Below are 18,890 nucleotides of genomic sequence, written 5' to 3' on the forward strand. Positions count from 1 at the left end.
GCCATTCCTGCAGTCACCATGCCAATTGCACGCTCCCTCAACATTTTTGACATCTGTGGCATTGTGTTGTGTGACAAAACTGCACATTTTAGAGTGGCCTTTTATTTTCCCCAGCACAAGGTGCACCTGTGTAATGATCATGCTGTTTAATAAGCTTCTTGATATGCCACACCTGTCAGGTGGATGGATAATATTGGCAAAGGAGAAATGCTCACTAACAGGGCTGTAAACAAATGTGTGCATATTTTAGAGAAATAAGCTTTTTGTGCATATGGAACATTTCTGGGATCTTTTATTTCAGCTCATGAAACCAAAACTTTACGCTTATATTTTTGTTCAGTGTATGGGTGGCCCGTACCACAGTCATCATGACATCATCCCACCTATGTTGCCAGTGTAGTAATCTCATCACCAAAATCAACTACTAGATTTTAATCTGTCACAATAAATTGCCAGTGTAGCAAGCCAGGGTGCACCAGAAAATGTTACATTTTAGTCATTTAGCAGATGCTCTTATCCAGAACGACTTAGAGTAGTGAGTGCATTCATTTTCATACTGGTCCCCCGTGGGAATCGAACCCACAACCCTGGCATTGCAAGTGCCATGCTCTACCAAGTGAGCCACACGGGACTTAATTAAAGTCCTCTCAAACATCAAGCAAAATGATCTGAAGGCTTTTCTTGTGGCCTCTCAACCTTTCTTCCAGTTACAATGTTTACATTTATGCAGCTCACTCATCACCTTAAAAATATATGTTCAACCCCTATGTAGGTGTAGTAGGCAGTGCACTGCATAGGTAAATGGAACATGACAAAGTAGCACATGACAAAAAAGCACCACTTGTATTTTTTGATATTTTATAAGTCTGTAAGAGTTTTATCTTTTTACAAAATGAAGAAGAGAAAACAAAATGGAAAAAAAATCAAACACTTCGCAATTCTCTTGGAGAACGCCCTGTTGTGTGTGCGTTTCGCATAGGCCGGCACACAATCTCAAACATCACACAATACTGCTGTCTTCTTGGCCTTCAGTGAGAGAGGGAGGGATAGAGAGAGGGAACGAGAAGGCAAGAGAAGGGGAAGTCTAACTAGACCTGGGTTCCAATAGTATTTATTTTCTTTCAAATACTTTAGCTGCACTTGTTTCAGCTTGCCTGGCGCAACGGAACAGTCCCAAAAGTGCAAACCCTGCTTATCTGGAGCTCCTGGCAGGATCAACCAAAACGCTCAAAGTATTCGAAAGGAAGCATATACCATTTGAGCCCAAGTTTGTCTCTAGCATAAAATAAATATAATCTTAAATACATTAGTGAAGACGGGGAACAGAGGGACAGAGCAGAACAGTAGAGAGATGGGGTAACATTTAGGGGTGTGGTGCAGCAGTACTGCGTGTCTGCCTGACATGCCTAGTCCATCTCCTCAGCTGTCTTGTGCGTCACATCAGCCTTCAATCTTTTCCTCCCTCCACAAGTCTCCTCAATCCTCTCCCTTAACAGTTTGGTTGCTGAGGGCAGCGGGTTGCTCAGGGCAGCTGTTGACATGGCGATTCAGGAAGGCAGCCTCAGGGTGCCTTTGCCCAGCAGGAACTCCAGAACGCGGTCGACCAGCAGGGCAGCGGCAAAGTCAACCACCAGGACCTGGGCGATGACTAGCTTGAACTGCAGTGGAGAAAAAACAAGAGGTTATAATAATTTATACGTCCTTTTGCGGCAGTTTCCCAGACACAGATTAAGCCTATTCCTGGACTAAAAAGCAAAACATATTAATATAAACGTTGTTAATTCATTATAAAAAGGTTAATACATGCTTATAACAAGTTATAATGCATTACATCAAAACAATCACACAAAATGTATGTTAAAGTACAGATGTTGGATCTTAATTTGACCCGTTTCGTTGCAGGAGGATAATAATCCTGCAGCAGGATGATTTGAATGTTTGAATAAATATTTACAATCACCACCAGGGGGCAGCTGGAAGCGGTGTTTGTATACAATGCAATAGCGTACCTACAATGTACCTTAGACTGCAGATTCACTGGGTGCCAGTTCAAGTAGCCTATGCAGGCTACAGCGCGTATTGTCTTAATTCTTATGTGGATTATAATACATTTACATATTTGTAGGGGGTAGATGTATTTTTCATTAGGGAAAATCTTTTTTTATTTTTATCAATTGTTTTATTATATGTTCAAGGCAAGCAATAGGCAGAATCAATTATTGGTGGCCCTAGTGCCTGTGTTTACTGCCGCTGACCCTGGGACATATATGCCAGAGTCGGCATCGGTTCAAATCCATCCCACTGCCCTATGACTCACCACTTCCCCCATCTTCCCCATCTTTCCAACACTGTTCTATCTCTTCAATAAAAGCAAAACAATATCTTTAAGAAATAATAAATCATTGGACAAATAATTAGATTGTGAGCGCACGTCCAACATAAAACATTATCATAAATAATACAAGGTAGGCTAAATTGATTCATAGAACATGCACATACCTAGCAAGCAACAATCGCCAGGGAAAGAAACAGTAGCCTATTATCATTTTTTCACACCTTTCATTATGTGAAACTAACAGGTAGCCTACAGAATATGGACAAATATAGCCCCACTGGTCCGAATGACTCTACTGCCCCCGTATGGAGAAAAAGAGAACTGCGGCTTTTCAGTGAACATAACTACAATAAATCAAGAGGCTCATTTTTATTTCCTAATGAGCAGGACATTTTCCCGGGACAAAGGAGTGATCAAATTAAGATCCGACATCTGTATAATATACGCTGACCTCTGTTGGTATATCTACAAGAGCAAACTGCTCATTGAATTCTGGCGAGGATCCTGAGAGAAGGCCCACGATGGCCAGACCTGACAGGGCAATACTCCACAGCAGCGGTCTGTTCTCACTCAGAGACTCCATGAAAGGATGACCCTAGAAAAACACACAGCATTAGTGGAATACACGTGTATTATTCAATGATGGTTAGGATAAGTACTGAAGAGTCTATCCATTGTATAGAAAATGGGCCACATTTCAAATTAGGTATCCCTTATATAGGCTTAACGAAGCATTCATAAGGCCTACATAGAAGCCTCACAAATATTTTATATGCAAAGAAAGGCCTTGTAAAGGGATCATGAAGGCTTCATTAAACCTAAGATATGGAGAAGGAAGAGCAGTACCTTGTAGTTAATGGCAAAGGTAGCCATCTGCATGGCCATAGACATTATGTACACAGTGCTGTTGATGAGACTGGGCTCAAACTCTTTGTACAGGTCCGCAAACCGCTCCGCCCTAAAAGATAAAGGACAACAGACAGAGAGGATTATGGGATACTCAGACTGGTTGGAAACAGACACTGTCAATAATGTACGGTTAGTACTGTGTGGACGCAAATACAGTATCAACAAGTCTGTAGGTCTCTATAGTGTGTGTGAGAGCACGTGTGTATGCATGTGTGTGTGTACCTTGGAGGACTTCTGCTCTGCGCTCCTTTGTACAGGTATACCAGACTACAGAAGTGAACAGCAAACTGCAGCAGCACTGTCAGAACAGTGTACAGGTTGAATATGTTTGGTAAGGGCCGCTCTTTAGACAGAGTCTTCAGGGGCTGGACAGAACAAGAGAAAAGAGGGCGACAACTTAAAAGGGCATATTTCACATATCCCCTGTATGATCCAGTTCCTGGAGCTTTTGGTGCCCTGATCCGCACTATAAAGCATGTGTGAAACACAAATGAACCCAGGCTAAAACGTATCCTGGACTTGCGTTTGTAGCGGGTCCAAGATCCAGGACCAGAGTACCACGCGAGTCGCGTAGAACATTTTGCCCGTTGTAAACAAGCTAGCTTGCTAATGTCATGTAGAATGTGCGTCTTGCTAATCGCACCCTGAAACGGTTATTTTCCAAGTCTTGTGAAAGCAAAACATATTTTGTAAAATTCTCACAAACGCTCCAGGAAAACGGACCAGGGCACTGAATTTCATGGGAAAACACCCTAAGTTGAATTAAAGGCTTAGCTTGAAATTACACCTGTTAGCACTAGGGTTACATAATAATATAGTTTCCTACCAATCACAACTACATGCATGTCATGCATGTAGTAAGTACACACTGGTTCTTTCTCAATACTCTTTCCTCGATTCCTTATGTTCTTTCCTCCTAAAAAAATTATGCGGGAAGTGAGGAGAGGATTCAAGAAAAATAAACGCTTCCCTCTGACGTTTTGAGGAGGCAGGGAGGAGGACACAAGGAACTGAAGGAGGAAAAACTATCAAGAGAAAGCACTACTGTGTTTTTCCCTCCATGTGACCTCTCACCTTTGACCTGGAGATGAAGAGGAAGCAGCCAGCCAATAGCAGGCCCTGTAGGGTGGCCTGGAAGTCACTGAACTTGACCCCCTCCAGGTAGAGGACTGACTGGCTGTAGGCCAGCACCAGGGCGTTCAACGCCAGGATCTTAAACATCTGTAGTGTGGTCACCAGCGTACAGCGGCCCTGCTTTATCACGTGGCAGACTGGGGAGGAGGAGAGATGATGAGGAGATGATAATCAGAGAGAGAGAGACAGAAAGAGAAAGAGGGAGAGAGAGAGATTGCAGGCGTGTGTTCATTTGTGTTTTGTATACAGTGTGGGTGTAAACAAAAACACACATCTTGTGTTGATTACGTGTGTGTGTTACTCACTGCACTGAATGGAGGACAATTTGGAGGTGAAGGGGGCAGCAATGGAGGCGTCTCCCAGCTTCACTACTTGTATCTGATCTTCTTCCAGCTCCTTTAATACTTGACTGATCCTCTCCTACAACAGAATAAACACCAAATAGTTAACAACACACACCCTCCCTACCCCCCACACCCCAACACACACACACACACACACACACACACACACACACACACACACACACACACACACACACACACACCACCTTCTGTGCAGCTAGCTGTTCCTCTCTCTGGGCCATGACCCTCTGCCTGGCTGCCCTGGAGGTCAGTTTGACCCCTGAGCTGGTGACCGGAGGTAGGGAGGGTCTGGAGTCTGCTGCTGGGGTCTCCTTCTCTTTGCCCCTCTTCCTCCTTTCAGGCATCCGCTCTGGGGCGTTGGCCAACAGAGCCACACCTTATGGAGGGAAGGGGGGGAGAAAGGGGGAGGGAGAGAGAATGGTCACAAAATGACTTCCACATAGCGACATTGTTTGTGATAAGAGGATGAAATAAATGTCCCTACTGACACAATCAAAGTTGAATTGAAGGTATCATGGTCTAAGACAGGTGTGTGCGTTAACGTTGCTGAATATTGTGCACAGCTTTGAGTGACATGTCGAGTGACCTCACCGATATGGGCGTGTTTGAGTGCTCCGACATCATTGGTCCCGTCTCCGCACATCAATGTTGTATAGCCCAGTCCTTTAAGACTAGTGATTACAAACTCCTGCAACACGATAACAATACACACAGTTAGTACAAAATGACACTAACCTCAAAATGTACCGCCAGTTCTTGAGTGTGTTGGTTGTACACAGAGTGTGCAAAACACTAAGAACATCTTCCTAATATTGAGTTGCACCCCCCCTTTTGCCATCAGAAAAGCCTCAATTCGTCTGGGCAGGGACTCTACAAGGTGTCAAAAGCACTCCACAGAGATGCTGGCTCGTGTTGACTCCAATGCTTCCCACAGTTATGACAAGTTGGCTGGATGTCCTTTGGTTGGTGGACCATTCTTGATACACACGGGAAACTTGAGCGTGAAAAACCCAGCAGCGTTGCAGTTCTACCATACCCTGTTCAAAGGCACTTAAATATTTTGTCTTGCCCATTCACCCTCTGAATGGCACACACACACAATCCATGTCTCAATTGTCTCAAGGCATAAAAATCCTTTAACCCGTCTCCTGCCCTTCATCTACACTGATTGAAGTGGATTTAACAAGTGACATCAATAAGGGATCATAGCTTTCACCTGGATTCACCTGGTCAGTCTATGTCATGGAAAGAGCAGGTGTTCATAGTGTTTTGTACACTCAGTGTACATGTAGCCTATTTTTAATGATCTAATACATTCATTCATTACAACACCAAAAATCTAGGAAAATATGGACAATTGGAATTGAAAAGTAATCAAATCAAACAAAACTTTGACACAAAAATAGAAATGGCACCCTATTTATTCTAGAAAAAGAATAGGGTGCCTTTTCTGACACAGCTAATGTCTATAAGGAGGCAAGAAGACTGACCTTCTGTTTAGGGCTGACCCGTGCGAACACCCGGACATGGGGCAGGAGGGCGTGGAGCAACCGCGTGTCACAGGTCAGTCTGGTTAGCCCCTCCCCCGTCACACACAGATCATACTGATCGACCAATGAGCGGACGGATGGCGGGGGCAGCGGAACACACACACTGCCGTCTATAGACTCCCACTGCCACTCACCTGGAAGGAACAACGGCACAAGTGACCGTATTATAGTGCATTCTTAAAACAGCGACACATTACACCTGGGTTAAATACATACATATTATGTCAAATAGTCTCAAGTAAGGTGCGCTTGATTTGGTTTGCATATAATTCCATTGTACTGGGGCAAAGTAGATCAAGCGCAGCTCAAATATAATATGCATTTGACCCAGGTCTGCAACACATGCACTGTCCACTATAGAGCCCTTCAGTACAACAATCATATGGCTATATCATCAATGCATTAGTCTGTAGATGAGTCTAGTACAGAGCTCTCCAACCATGTTCGTGTCGAGCTACCGTCCTGTATGTTTTCGCTCCAACCCCAGTTGTATCTAACCTGATTCAACTTATCAACCAGCTAATGATTAGAATCAGGTGCGCTAGATTAGTGTTGGAGCGAAAACCTACAGGACGGTTTTCGGATCAAGCATAAATTGTCTCTTAGTGTGACCTACCCTGGTTGGGTCTGGCCTGCAGTATGAGTGTGTGTTCCTTCTGGATGAAGTGGAGCTCTCTGGCCACATGGCACGCGGTAAGAGGGCTGTCACCCGTTATCATCACCACCTGAGGGAAAGATGGAGGGTTGTGTGTGTGTGTGTGTGTGCATGCGTGACTGAGTGAGTGCGTGCATGGATGTGCCTGATATTATTGTAGTAATTGTAATCTGAACAGAATCCTTATCAATATCGGTGTGTGTGTGTGTGGGGCTTTTCCTGCGAGTGAATGTGTGTGAGTGTGCATGTGTATTCTGAGACAGCCTCCTCACATGATGCGATGCCTCCTGGATCTCTTTGATGACAGCCTTGCTGTCGGTCTTCAGGGGACACGAGACGACCATGAAGCCGGCGAACTGCAGGTCACACTCCAGAGCATCACGAGTCACCTCCCGCACCTGTACAGAGAGCCACAAAGCACCCAGTCACACAAACAACCAACCCCTGCTGTAAAAGCGAGACCCTGTCAACTAACTGCTTGGGTGAGGTTCACGAAAGCCTTGTAGCTAACGTGGTACTTTATTTACCTCGACGACCCAGAACTACGCCACTCTCTCGCTCAGCTGTGCAGCTGGGTTGTTGAGAGTATTGAAATAGTGTGCCACGTTAACTACGAGGCTTTCGGGAAACTCATCCCCTCACACAGAGCAGGACAGGACAGATAGGGGAGTTAGACAGGACAGTTTATTAGGTACACCCATCTAGTACCGGGTCAGAGGCCCCTTTGCCTCCAGAACAGTCTGAATTCTTTGGGGAATGGAAATGTTGCTCAATTAGTATCAAGGGACCTAATGCGTGCCAGGAAAACATTCCCCACACCCTTAGACCACCAGCCTGTACCGTTGACACCAGGCAGGTTGGGGCCATGGATTCATGCTGCTTACACCAAATCCTGACTCTGCCATCAGCATGACGCAACAGGAACCGGGATTCGTCGTACCAGGCAAAGCTGATAGAAGTGGAACCCGGGGGTCGTCTGCTGCAATAGCCCATCCGTGACAAGGATCAACAAGTTGTGCGTTCCGAGACACCACTATTTTACTGCGCAGTTATTTGTCGGTTTGTGGCCCGCCTGTTAGCTTGCACAATTCTTGCCATTCTCCTTCGACCTCTCTCATCAATTATCTGTTTTCGACCACAGGACTGCCGCTGACTGTTTTTTTGGCTAACAGAGATATTGGGATCCACAGTACTCCACTAATTATCAATTTCTCAAATCTATTCTTATTTTATTCCCCCAAAATGTTTGTATTTCTTTTTTACACAAATGCACTGTCATTTAAGCTTTAAAACTGCAAAGTTTTCACTCTGCCCCATGGAAAAATGTAGTTGCAGGATATTAGCTTTAAAGCTGCAACAACAATTCTCTGCCACATGACAAAATGTGTAGAATTGCAGGAAATTTGCTTGAAAACTAACATTTTCTCTCTGATGCCAAGAGGCAGGCCTTCCATAGCCCGAGACTTGGTTCGTCCAGCCATGGCACTGCTGAAGTCATAGTAAAACTCATTGTATGCTATTATCTCACTCGAGTTGTATTCTGATTATGAGGGGGTCCCTGATGAATTTGCTATCACAAAAGGGGTCCCCGGCTGCAAAAAGTTTGAGAAGCACTGAGTTAGACAGGACAGGACAGGTAGGTGAGTTAGACAGGACAGGTAGAGTTACCTGTTGGTGGCTGAGGTGTCCGATCTCTCTGTAGCCCAAGGCCAGAACCCTGGCCCCTTCTCGGGACATCTCCCTGTGTACCTGGTCATAGCTGGCTGGGCACTCTGAGAACTACAGAAACAAACAAATGGTTAGAACAATGGTAATGACACTAAGAAAGTGTAGTAAGCAGGTTACAACTGCAGCAATGACGTATCTACTCAACACTGAGATAGTGTACTTGTATGTGAAGTGTAGTACAGTAGACATGTATTATATTGACCATAAATATATATTAAATTATACATTAAATGTCAGTGTTCGATTTAATTATATGATATTTACCATGTCCCTGAGTGTCTCTGGAGCTCCTTTGACAGTGGAGACATAGCAGAGTTCAGTGGAGCCCAGTTTCTCATAGGAGGCCAGGACGGACATCCTCTTCAGAGCACTTGCAAAGTGGAACCGCTGGTGGATCTTCAGGCCTGGGGTCTTTATACCCCGAGCAAACACCTTTTCATCTACACCACACAGAGAGAGGGGCAGAAGTATGGTCAGGAGGGTAGACATGATGTAAAAACATGGACACACACACTTTCACTTCTGGTGTACAAAGAGGAGACAGAGCCTGATGTGTACACTCACACTACCTTTAGTGAGGGTCCAGTCAGCAGCAGTGAGCATGGCCTTCTCCAGGGGGTCGCCTACCAGCTGTCCGTCGTCAAGGGTAACCAGTGAGTGACACGTAGCAACCACCCGATGCGTTTCCACTGGGATCTCTGACACGGGCATCACTTCTTTCCCTTCTCTGGAGAAGTTTAGAAAACTTTTACAAACAAACAATGTAAAAACTTGCTTCATATTCTTCCAAAGATTTTTATACGATTAAATAATGCTGAAAACGTGTCAGTTGGTCTTTAAGTGTCACTCCTCAATACGACAAGATTCACAGTATTACACCAGTGCATAAGGGCATTGGCAGACATTTTGCTTAACCCAGACCGTTACAATGCATTATGATGCCGATATGAAGCCTTTAAAACGTCTTAATATCGTCAGGTCCTGTCAGTCTGTGGAAAAATTGCAACAAAGAAATGTATCATCCTGAAAAATCGAAAAGAGAGTGTACCTGAGGCCTGCGACCCCCCGTACCACCAGATGGTCGCTGGTCAAGGTGCCTGTCTTGTCAAAGCAGCACACCTCCACCTTGCCTGCAAACGGGATCCTGAAGGGCTCAGTGCAGAATACATCTATGAAAGGGAGAAGAAAGAAAGGGGTGAGTCAAAGAGCAGAACAGCGAGGAGGACTAGCATCATTAAGTACTAATAACATATTACTATGACAGTTTCAGAACCACTTTCAGAACACATTCATCCACATACCACCCCGCCCCCCCCATACACACACACACACTCTGTTGACTCACAGAGCTTTGCCAGAGCGATGAGGGATGTGTTGACTGCCAGAGACAATTCTATAGGGAGCTCAGGTGGAACCACAGAGGTCAGGATGAGAGTACACTCCAGGAACAACTTATACCGGTTCCTGCTCGGGTCCTTAGTCCCTGCAGGGGAGAGTGCACACAGAGACAGTTACACAACTAACTATAAGTAGTAGTTACACACACACAGAGAGCTATGCAGTATGTTCATGTAAAAAATGTATGCACACATGCCTGTAAGTTGCTTTGGATAAAAGCATCTGCTAAATGGCATATATTGTTATTATTCATAATAATATATACAGTTATACTGTATGTAGTCAGGTAAAATCTGCTGCTTTCTCCTAACCTCTGGGCCTATTTCAACAACTTGTTTTCTTACATTTTATAAAGGAGGAATTTGCGTCAAGACTGTCAAAATGTTCATAAATGTCTTAGTGAGTAAAATAATATTTCCCAAAATTCTGTCTTGGCTAATAAACTGCAGCCAAGATATAAACAAACTGTATAGTGGAGAAATGCTCTAAGTAGGACCAACTGTGCTTCTGCCTCTGCATTGCTTGTCCCATGGGGTTTTAGACTGGGTATCTGTGAAGAACTTTGTGACAACTGCTGACCTAAAAAGGGCTTTATAAAAGACATTTGATTGATTGATTTCATTGTATTGTTCACTGCATCTCTCACCTTCCACCCACACATAGCCAGCAGCAGCAATGGCGAACACCAGGAGGAAGAGGATGAAGATGAATGTTTCCAAGTTGTTGGCTGTCACCCTCTTCACTCCAAACAGGATGGTCCTCAGCAGTTTACCCTGTAGACAGGCGTGGTCAACAACACCAGGGTTGTATTCATTACTGAACACCGTAGAAAAACATTTTGCAACAGAAAATGAAAACAAGCGGTTCTTATTGGACAAGTTCAGGTAGTCAAGAGTACAGCCCCTCACCTGAGATGTATAGAATCCGGTTCTCAACACATAAGCCACACAGCCATTGTCCACAGCTGGAGAAAAAATGAAAAAGAAGAAATCTAACTATTATGATTTGCTCTTAGTGAGACAAGATAGATACAATCACTGAGGGCAGATTCAATCCATCTATTCTGAGGCCGAGGGAGATAACTGTTGAAACAAAATTGATCTAAAATATGGATTTTTTTAAAAATATTGATAAGAAAATATAGATTTTGAAAGTGCTTTCTAACTATAATTGTTCATCTCAAAGTGAACAACAACGCTGGACATTTCTGCCTTATGACAAGTTAATAATATACTGCATTAGGGTTGGGCGATATTTGGGTAGACCTCTTCTACGATATGCTGCTTCAAATATCGTGTTATCCGATATAATCGTTTTGCGCCATTAATGACTAAATGTTTCCAGACTGTGAAATGTTTGTGCTTATTTACAATATTATAGTCGCATTCTCATTAAATAATCTTAATGTGGTAAAACAAATAAGGCTTAGTTAATTCATTTAAACATCATTTTCCACATATTGATACAGCCTAACTGATTTAACTGCAGTTTTGATTTGTACATTTCAAATAGAGTATAGTCTTGCACATCACGACATATCGTCTTGCACATCACAATATATTGTCAATGTTAAATATCCCGATATTCGACTTAATTTATATATCTGCCCAAGCCTATACTGCATAGTAGGTAGTAACTGACGTTTGAGTCCTACAGTGGCGCGGAGCGGGGGGCTGTGCTGCACCACCTTGGTCCCACCAGAGATGATGTGGAGGCGGGCATCACCATGCAGGTCCAGGACCCTCTCTGGGTCCAGATCCTCCACCGGTTCCTAAACACACAACATGGTGGAACTTCAAATTAAAAACACTACTTTTAAGGATTGATGGAGCCTATGATTTCTAAGCATATGATTTTGATAAATGATTTGTGAAGCATCTATGATATTCTATGCTCATGAAGTCTATGAATGATCTATAGTAACATTCCCATTGTTTAACAATCTATATTGTTCAGATAACAACCATGCAAAACAATGCAGTCTATCTAGTCTAGTATAGGACATGCTTCCCGTCTGTCTGACCTTCATCTGAGGAACAGACTCTCCCGTCAGCATTGCCTCGTCCACGATGCAGCGCCCTCTCAGCAGCAGCACGTCACATGGAACCAAGTTCTCCTGGGGCGAGCGGCCTGGGGGGGAAGAGAAAGACAGACGTACACTGTGTCAAACTGACGTGAGACGGCTTTTCACTGACAACAGCTCAGCGTTCAACACCATAGTACCCTCGAAGCTCATCACTAAGCTAAGGTCCCTGGGACTGAACACCTCCCTCTGCAACTGGATCCTGGACTTCCTGACGGGCCACCCACAGGTGGTGAGGGTAGGCGACAACACATCCGCCACGCTGACCCTCAAAACGTGGGCCCCTCAGGGGTGCGTGCTTAGTCCCTTCCTGTACTGCCTGTTCACCCATTAAGTTTGCAGACGACACGACAGTGGTATGCCTGATCACCGATGACGATGAAACAGCCTATAGGGAGGAGGTCAGAGACCTGGCAGTGTGGTGCCAGGACAACAACCTCTCCCTCAACCTCTCCCTCAACATCAGTAAGACAAAGGAGCTGATCGTGGACTACAGGAAACGGAGGGCCAAGCACACCCCCCTTCACATCGACGGGGCTGCAGTAGAGTGGGTCGAGAGTTCCTCTGTGTCCACATCACTAAGGATCTATCATGGTCCAAACACACCAACACAGTCAAGAAGAGGGTACGACAATGCCTCTTTCCCCTTTAGGAGGCTGAAAAGATTTGGCATGGGCCCTCAGATCCTCAAAAAGCTCTACAGCTGCACCAGAGAGCATTTTGACTGGCTGCATCACTACTTGGCATCCGACCGCAAGGCGCTACAGAGGGTAGTGCGTACGGCCCATTACATCACTGGGGCATAGCTTCTTGCCATCCAGGACCTCTATACCAGGTGGTGTCAGAGGAAGGCCCAAAATTTTTTATTAAAATTCCATAGACTGTTCTCTCTGCTACTGCACAGCAAGCAGTAGCAATGCACGAAGCCTATAACCAATAGGACCCTCAACAGCTTCTACTCCCAAACCATAAGACTTCTAAAAAATCAAATGGCTACCCGGACTACCTGCATTGACCCTTTTTTGCACTAACTCTCTTGCACTGGACTCTACCCACACACTCACACATACTTACACATACACAACACACACACTTTCAAACTCACCATATACGCTGCTGCTACTGTCTATTATCTATCCTGTTGCCTACTCACTTTACCCCTACCTATATGTACAGTACATAGCTACCTCAATTACCTCGTACCCCTGCACATCGACATGGTACTGATACTCCCTATACAGTGGGGGAAAAAAGTATTTAGTCAGCCACCAATTGTGCAAGTTCTCCCACTTAAAAAGATGAAAGAGGCCTGTAATTTTCATCATAGGTACACGTCAACTATGACAGACAAAATGAGTGAAAAGAATCCAGAAAATCACATTGTAGGATTTTTTATGAATTTATTTGCAAATTATGGTGGAAAATAAGTATTTGGTCACCTACAAACAAGCAAGATTTCTGGCTCTCACAGACCTGTAACTTCTTCTTTAAGAGGCTCCTCTGTCCTCCACTCGTTACCTGTATTAATGGCACCTGTTTGAACTTGTTATCAGTATAAAAGACACCTGTCCACAACCTCAAACAGTCACACTCCAAACTCCACTATGGCCAAGACCAAGGAGCTGTCAAAGGACACCAGAAACAAAATTGTAGACCTGCACCAGGCTGGGAAGACTGAATCTGCAATAGGTAAGCAGCTTGGTTTGAAGAAATCAACTGTGGGAGCAATTATTAGGAAACGGAAGACATACAAGACCACTGATAATCTCCCTCGATCTGGGGCTCCATGCAAGATCTCACCCCGTGGGGTCAAAATGATCACAAGAACTGTGAGCAAAAATCCCAGAACCACACAGGGGGACCTAGTGAATGACCTGCAGAGAGCTGGGACCAAAGTAACAAAGCCTACCATCAGTAACACACTACGCCACCAGGGACTCAAATCCTGCAGTGCCAGATGTGTCCCCCTGCTTAAGCCAGTACATGTCCAGGCCCGTCTGAAGTTTGCTAGAGTGCATTTGGATGATCCAGAATAGGATTGGGAGAATGTCATATGGTCAGATGAAACCAAAATAGAACTTTTTGGTCAAAACTCAACTCGTCGTGTTTGGAGGACAAAGAATGCTGAGTTGCATCCAAAGAACACCATACCTACTGTGAAGCATGGGGGTGGAAACATCATGCTTTGGGGCTGTTTTTCTGCAAAGGGACCAGGACGACTGATCCGTGTAAAGGAAAGAATGAATGGGGCCATGTATCATGAGATTTTGAGTGAAAACCTCCTTCCATCAGCAAGGGCATTGAAGATGAAACGTGGCTGGGTCTTTCAGCATGACAATGATCCCAAACACACCGCCCGGGCAATGAAGGAGTGGCTTCGTAAGAAGCATTTCAAGGTCCTGGAGTGGCCTAGCCAGTCTCCAGATCTCAACCCCATAGAAAATCTTTGGATGGAGTTGAAAGTCCGTGTTGCCCAGCGACAGCCCCAAAACATCACTGCTCTAGAGGAGATCTGCATGGAGGAATGGGCCAAAATACCAGCAACAGTGTGTGAAAACCTTGTGAAGACTTACAGAAAACGTTTGACCTGTGTCATTGCCAACAAAGGGTATATAACAAAGTATTGAGAAACTTTTGTTATTGACCAAATACTTATTTTCCACCATAATTTGCAAATAAATTCATTAAAAATCCTACAATGTGATTTTCTGGAAAATAATTTCTCATTTTGTCTGTCATAGTTGACGTGTACCTATGATGAAAATTACAGGCCTCTCTCATCTTTTTAAGTGGGAGAACTTGCACAATTGGTGGCTGACTAAATACTTTTTTCCCCCACTGTATATAGCCATGTTACTTTCTACTCCCTGTATATAGCCATGTTACTTTCTACTCCCTATATATAGCCATGTTACTTTCTACTCCCTGTATATAGCCATGTTACTTTCTACTCCCTATATATAGCCATGTTACTTTCTACTCCCTATATATAGCCATGTTACTTTCTACTCCCTATATATAGCCATGTTACTTTCTACTCCCTATATATAGCCATGTTACTTTCTACTCCCTATATATAGCCATGTTACTTTCTACTCCCTATATATAGCCATGTTACTTTCTACTCCCTATATATAGCCATGTTACTTTCTACTCCCTATATATAGCCATGTTACTTTCTACTCCCTATATATAGCCATGTTACTTTCTACTCCCTATATATAGCCATGTTATTTTCTACTCCCTGTATATAGACATGTTACTTTCTACTCCCTGTATATAGCCATGCTACTTTCTACTCCCTATATATAGCCATGTTATTTTTACTCGTTATTCACTGTGTATTTCTTCCTCTTGTCACTATTTATATTTTACAATTGTGTATCTTCTCTTTAACTCTGCATTGTTGGGAACGTACCCCTACGTAACCATTTCACTGTCTACGAAGCATGTGACAAATAAAACTTGATTTGATTTGAATTTTGACTGACTGTGGACAGAGGAACTACATTCTCCTGGGGTGAGCGTCCTGGGGGGAAGACAAAGACATACGTACACTGTGTCAAACTGGCTGGGGCTCTATCTCAATTAGTCTCCACGTTTCCTCGCATCTCATCTCCTCGCCTCCTTCTCAATAGTATTTGAGGAGAAAGTCCAAGGTCCCTCTGCTTTTTCTCCAATGCATTTTAAAAAGGAGGCGAGGATACAAGATGCATGAAATTGAGGAAAGATGATTTGAGAAAGAGCCTGGTTCTAGATGGAGGAAATACTCTGGAATGGGAAGGGTTAACAGACAGGAACCTTACCTATTGAGACAATGTCCCCGGGGACTAGTTCATCACTGGACACAGGCCTCCACTTCCTGTTGCGGTAAACCTGTCGGGAAACATGGGCACAAACGTGTAAATATCAGGGGCCTGTTCAGTAGGGAGAAAACGTTTTTGACACTGAGTAAAACAGGGAGGTACTAGCTACACTTACTCAATAATAAGAACACACAAAGATGTTCGTTTTCCATTGCAAAACATTGTACACAGTGTGCCCTACTGAATACGACACGGACATATCTATATAAATCTAGATCAAATCGATAATTTGGTTAATGTAGCATTTTCCAAATTAGGGGTCGCAAAACTCCTACAATTATGGCTCTAACTGTTGAATGGTATGATAAATACGCTATTATCACCCTATTCCTGCCAGCTAAGACTCTCAGGAACAAGTATGTGTCTTCGGTTTCCCTCTATAATGCTCACAAGCATGACTGATTAGAACCGAGTGGACAGAACCAGGCACCAAATTAGACTGGGGGGGAAAGAACATCATCATTGAAAGCAATGATGGTGTTCTTTTCTACACAGATGATCACACACAATTATTAGCTGATGATTTTCTGAACTTCCCAACTTCTGATGCATTTCAGTCACTTCAAACCATACTCAGATTGAAGTACCGTCAGACTGATTTGCCATAGCTCCAAATAAAAAAAGTTAACATTAGCTGTTGATTACATCAATTATTTTTTTTTTTTTTTTTGCATGGTGGGGTCGCAAAAAAGGTTTGATATCAAAATGGGGTCTCAGGCCAAAAAAGCTTGGCAACCCCTGGGTAAATGAGTCTGATCCTTCAGTGGGAGTCAGGGCCTTCTCTCTACAACTCTAGAATAACAAGGCTCTGGTGAGAATTTGTTGATCTGCACTTGAGCAAGAAGAACATGCACCTATGCATGTATCACATCATCAAATATCTTATCAAACGACATGATCATTTACGATAAAGATACAGTAGTTCACCTGGATCATGTAGGGTTTGTTCCCCATGCGTCGTATTTCAGACATATTCCTCATCTGCTGTTGTACCAGAGAGGCTTCGAAGGCCACCAGCATGAAGAGAGTGAACACGCTGTAGTACCAGTACTCATCCAGACACCACAGACCCACACAGAACACCTGAGGAGGGGAGAGAGAGAGCATCCATCTTTACACCTGTTGAGCCAAGCGGTACTGTGCTGGCCTGGTTGATGCATCGGCATCCACCATAGTTGCTAGAATGGTACTGGAAAGGACCATGTGAAAAGAAAATATCCAAGCTAGTGTAGTACGGTTCAGGTCAGCAAGATAGTGTGAAAAGGGTATTATTATTGAGTCAAAACTATCCCCACATGCCCCTAAAGAGATCAATATAGAAAGTGAAAGAAAGAGACTAGAGAGTTATTTTACTACGTGTCATATTACTACTTGACAAAACAACACTCAAATACGCACGCACACACACACACACTAAAACACACCTGGAAGACGAAGAAGGGAGCGGTGGCTCTCTCCCTGAAGAGTTCCAGGAAGTCCGGAACCATCATCTCAGCGCGGTTGGTCCCATAGCGCTTCTCGGCAGCACGCAGGTCTGTCTCCTCCTGGTAGCCTCGCCAGGCCTGGAAGAAGCCCATTGGCTGTCGGACGGGGAACGACACAGGGAGGAAACATTTCCTCTCCTTGTTGTCGAAGATGTAGCAGATCTTCTGGAACTCAAAGGACACGATTCCCTCGCCGTTCTCATCCTGAGGAGAGAGCAGGAGAGTGAGAGAGAGATAGAGAGCAAGCGAGTACATGAGTTAAAACACACACACAAAACATTTGCCATCCAAAAAACTGTATAACTGACTAGAATAGAGATGTTAAGAGAGGACCATTCTGACACCATGCATTGCCCACAAGTTTCAACCAGTATACCTGGGTCATGTTCAGCACGGGACACTATAGCAAAACGTTTTGTAACAGTTACAAATGTTTTCTCCCCATTGAACACAACCCTGGGTTAAGTAAACAAGGTGTAGGCCAGGGGAATAAGGCAAACTCACCCGGTCTCTCTGCAGTGGTACCAGCTCAGCAGAACCGTTGTTGGGGGTGGGTATAACCTTAGCCAGGGTGGCCTTGTGTGGGTCTGGCTCCTGTTTATACACATCAAGTCACAGCAGGTGAGCAATTAATATCCTCTATCTGACAGACACAGCCTTATAATCAGGTCAAAACTTTCTGAACAAGGGACACGAATCTATTACACATAATTTGAAAATGTCCTTGTGTAGAGTATAAAATAATGTTGACTAGAGTGATCACGAGTTAAATTGGACCGTGTTAGTTCACACAATCTCCAACACCTAATTCCAAAAGAACCGCAGATGATCCATCCACTTTACCTTGGAGCAGGTGAGCCAACAATGCGCGTGCACGGACCAATAACCAGAGAGCGCTGTGAGGACGTGCGCGATCCCGATGGCGGCGAGAGCTAGTAGGCCTGCCTCTGGGTTCTCGGAAGTACCGTACACTCCGAACCACACGTACAACCACCCAGGGTACAGCACGGCTAAAAAAGGTAGAACCGTGCCGTGGAATAGCCGGGGCCTGCGCCGGTACAGCGACACCGAGCTAACGTTCTCGTCGTCAGTCTCGGCGCTGTCATGCTGGCTGTGGTTGTTCATAGAGGGGGCCATTTGCAGCTCCCCCGGCCCCTGATTCCCGTCCTCCGCAACCATATTCCCCTGTTTCGTAGCCGCGTTCATTTTCGTCCCTCTCTCTCCGGGCCCCCTCTATCCTCCACTTCCCCCCTAGCTATTAGTGTCGGTAGTAAGGCAGTTCCACACAATCTAGTTGTTTTAGTCCGTTTTCAGGTCCAGTTTTCTGAATCGGCTCGTTCTCACACAGCTGCTTCCGCGTACGCAACCACGTAAGGATACGTA

The 18,890-nt window shown here is 44.4% G+C and overlaps 1 protein-coding gene across 1 annotated transcript; it reads right to left on the minus strand.

Moving 5' to 3' along the window:
• Positions 1-277: 277 nt before the first annotated feature.
• Positions 278-18,871, minus strand: LOC311137935 (endoplasmic reticulum transmembrane helix translocase-like). Its single transcript, XM_084172555.1, has 25 exons — positions 18,351-18,871; positions 18,012-18,101; positions 17,448-17,711; positions 16,951-17,106; positions 15,964-16,033; positions 12,098-12,204; positions 11,716-11,845; positions 10,983-11,038; positions 10,721-10,847; positions 10,022-10,159; positions 9,725-9,845; positions 9,246-9,403; positions 8,941-9,116; positions 8,617-8,727; positions 7,221-7,346; positions 6,910-7,018; positions 6,234-6,427; positions 5,335-5,431; positions 4,929-5,119; positions 4,684-4,798; positions 4,319-4,515; positions 3,467-3,609; positions 3,182-3,293; positions 2,787-2,930; positions 278-1,658 (listed from the first exon to the last, which is right to left on the minus strand). Exons 1-25 carry the CDS (start codon positions 18,711-18,713, stop codon positions 1,548-1,550), a joined length of 3,606 nt encoding a protein of 1,201 aa, XP_084028681.1. The 5' UTR covers positions 18,714-18,871; the 3' UTR covers positions 278-1,547.
• Between the last annotated feature and the right edge of the window lie 19 nt (positions 18,872-18,890).

Source organism: Coregonus lavaretus (assembly GCF_964263955.1).
Source record: "Coregonus lavaretus genome assembly, chromosome: 2".
Taxonomy (NCBI): domain Eukaryota; kingdom Metazoa; phylum Chordata; class Actinopteri; order Salmoniformes; family Salmonidae; genus Coregonus; species Coregonus lavaretus.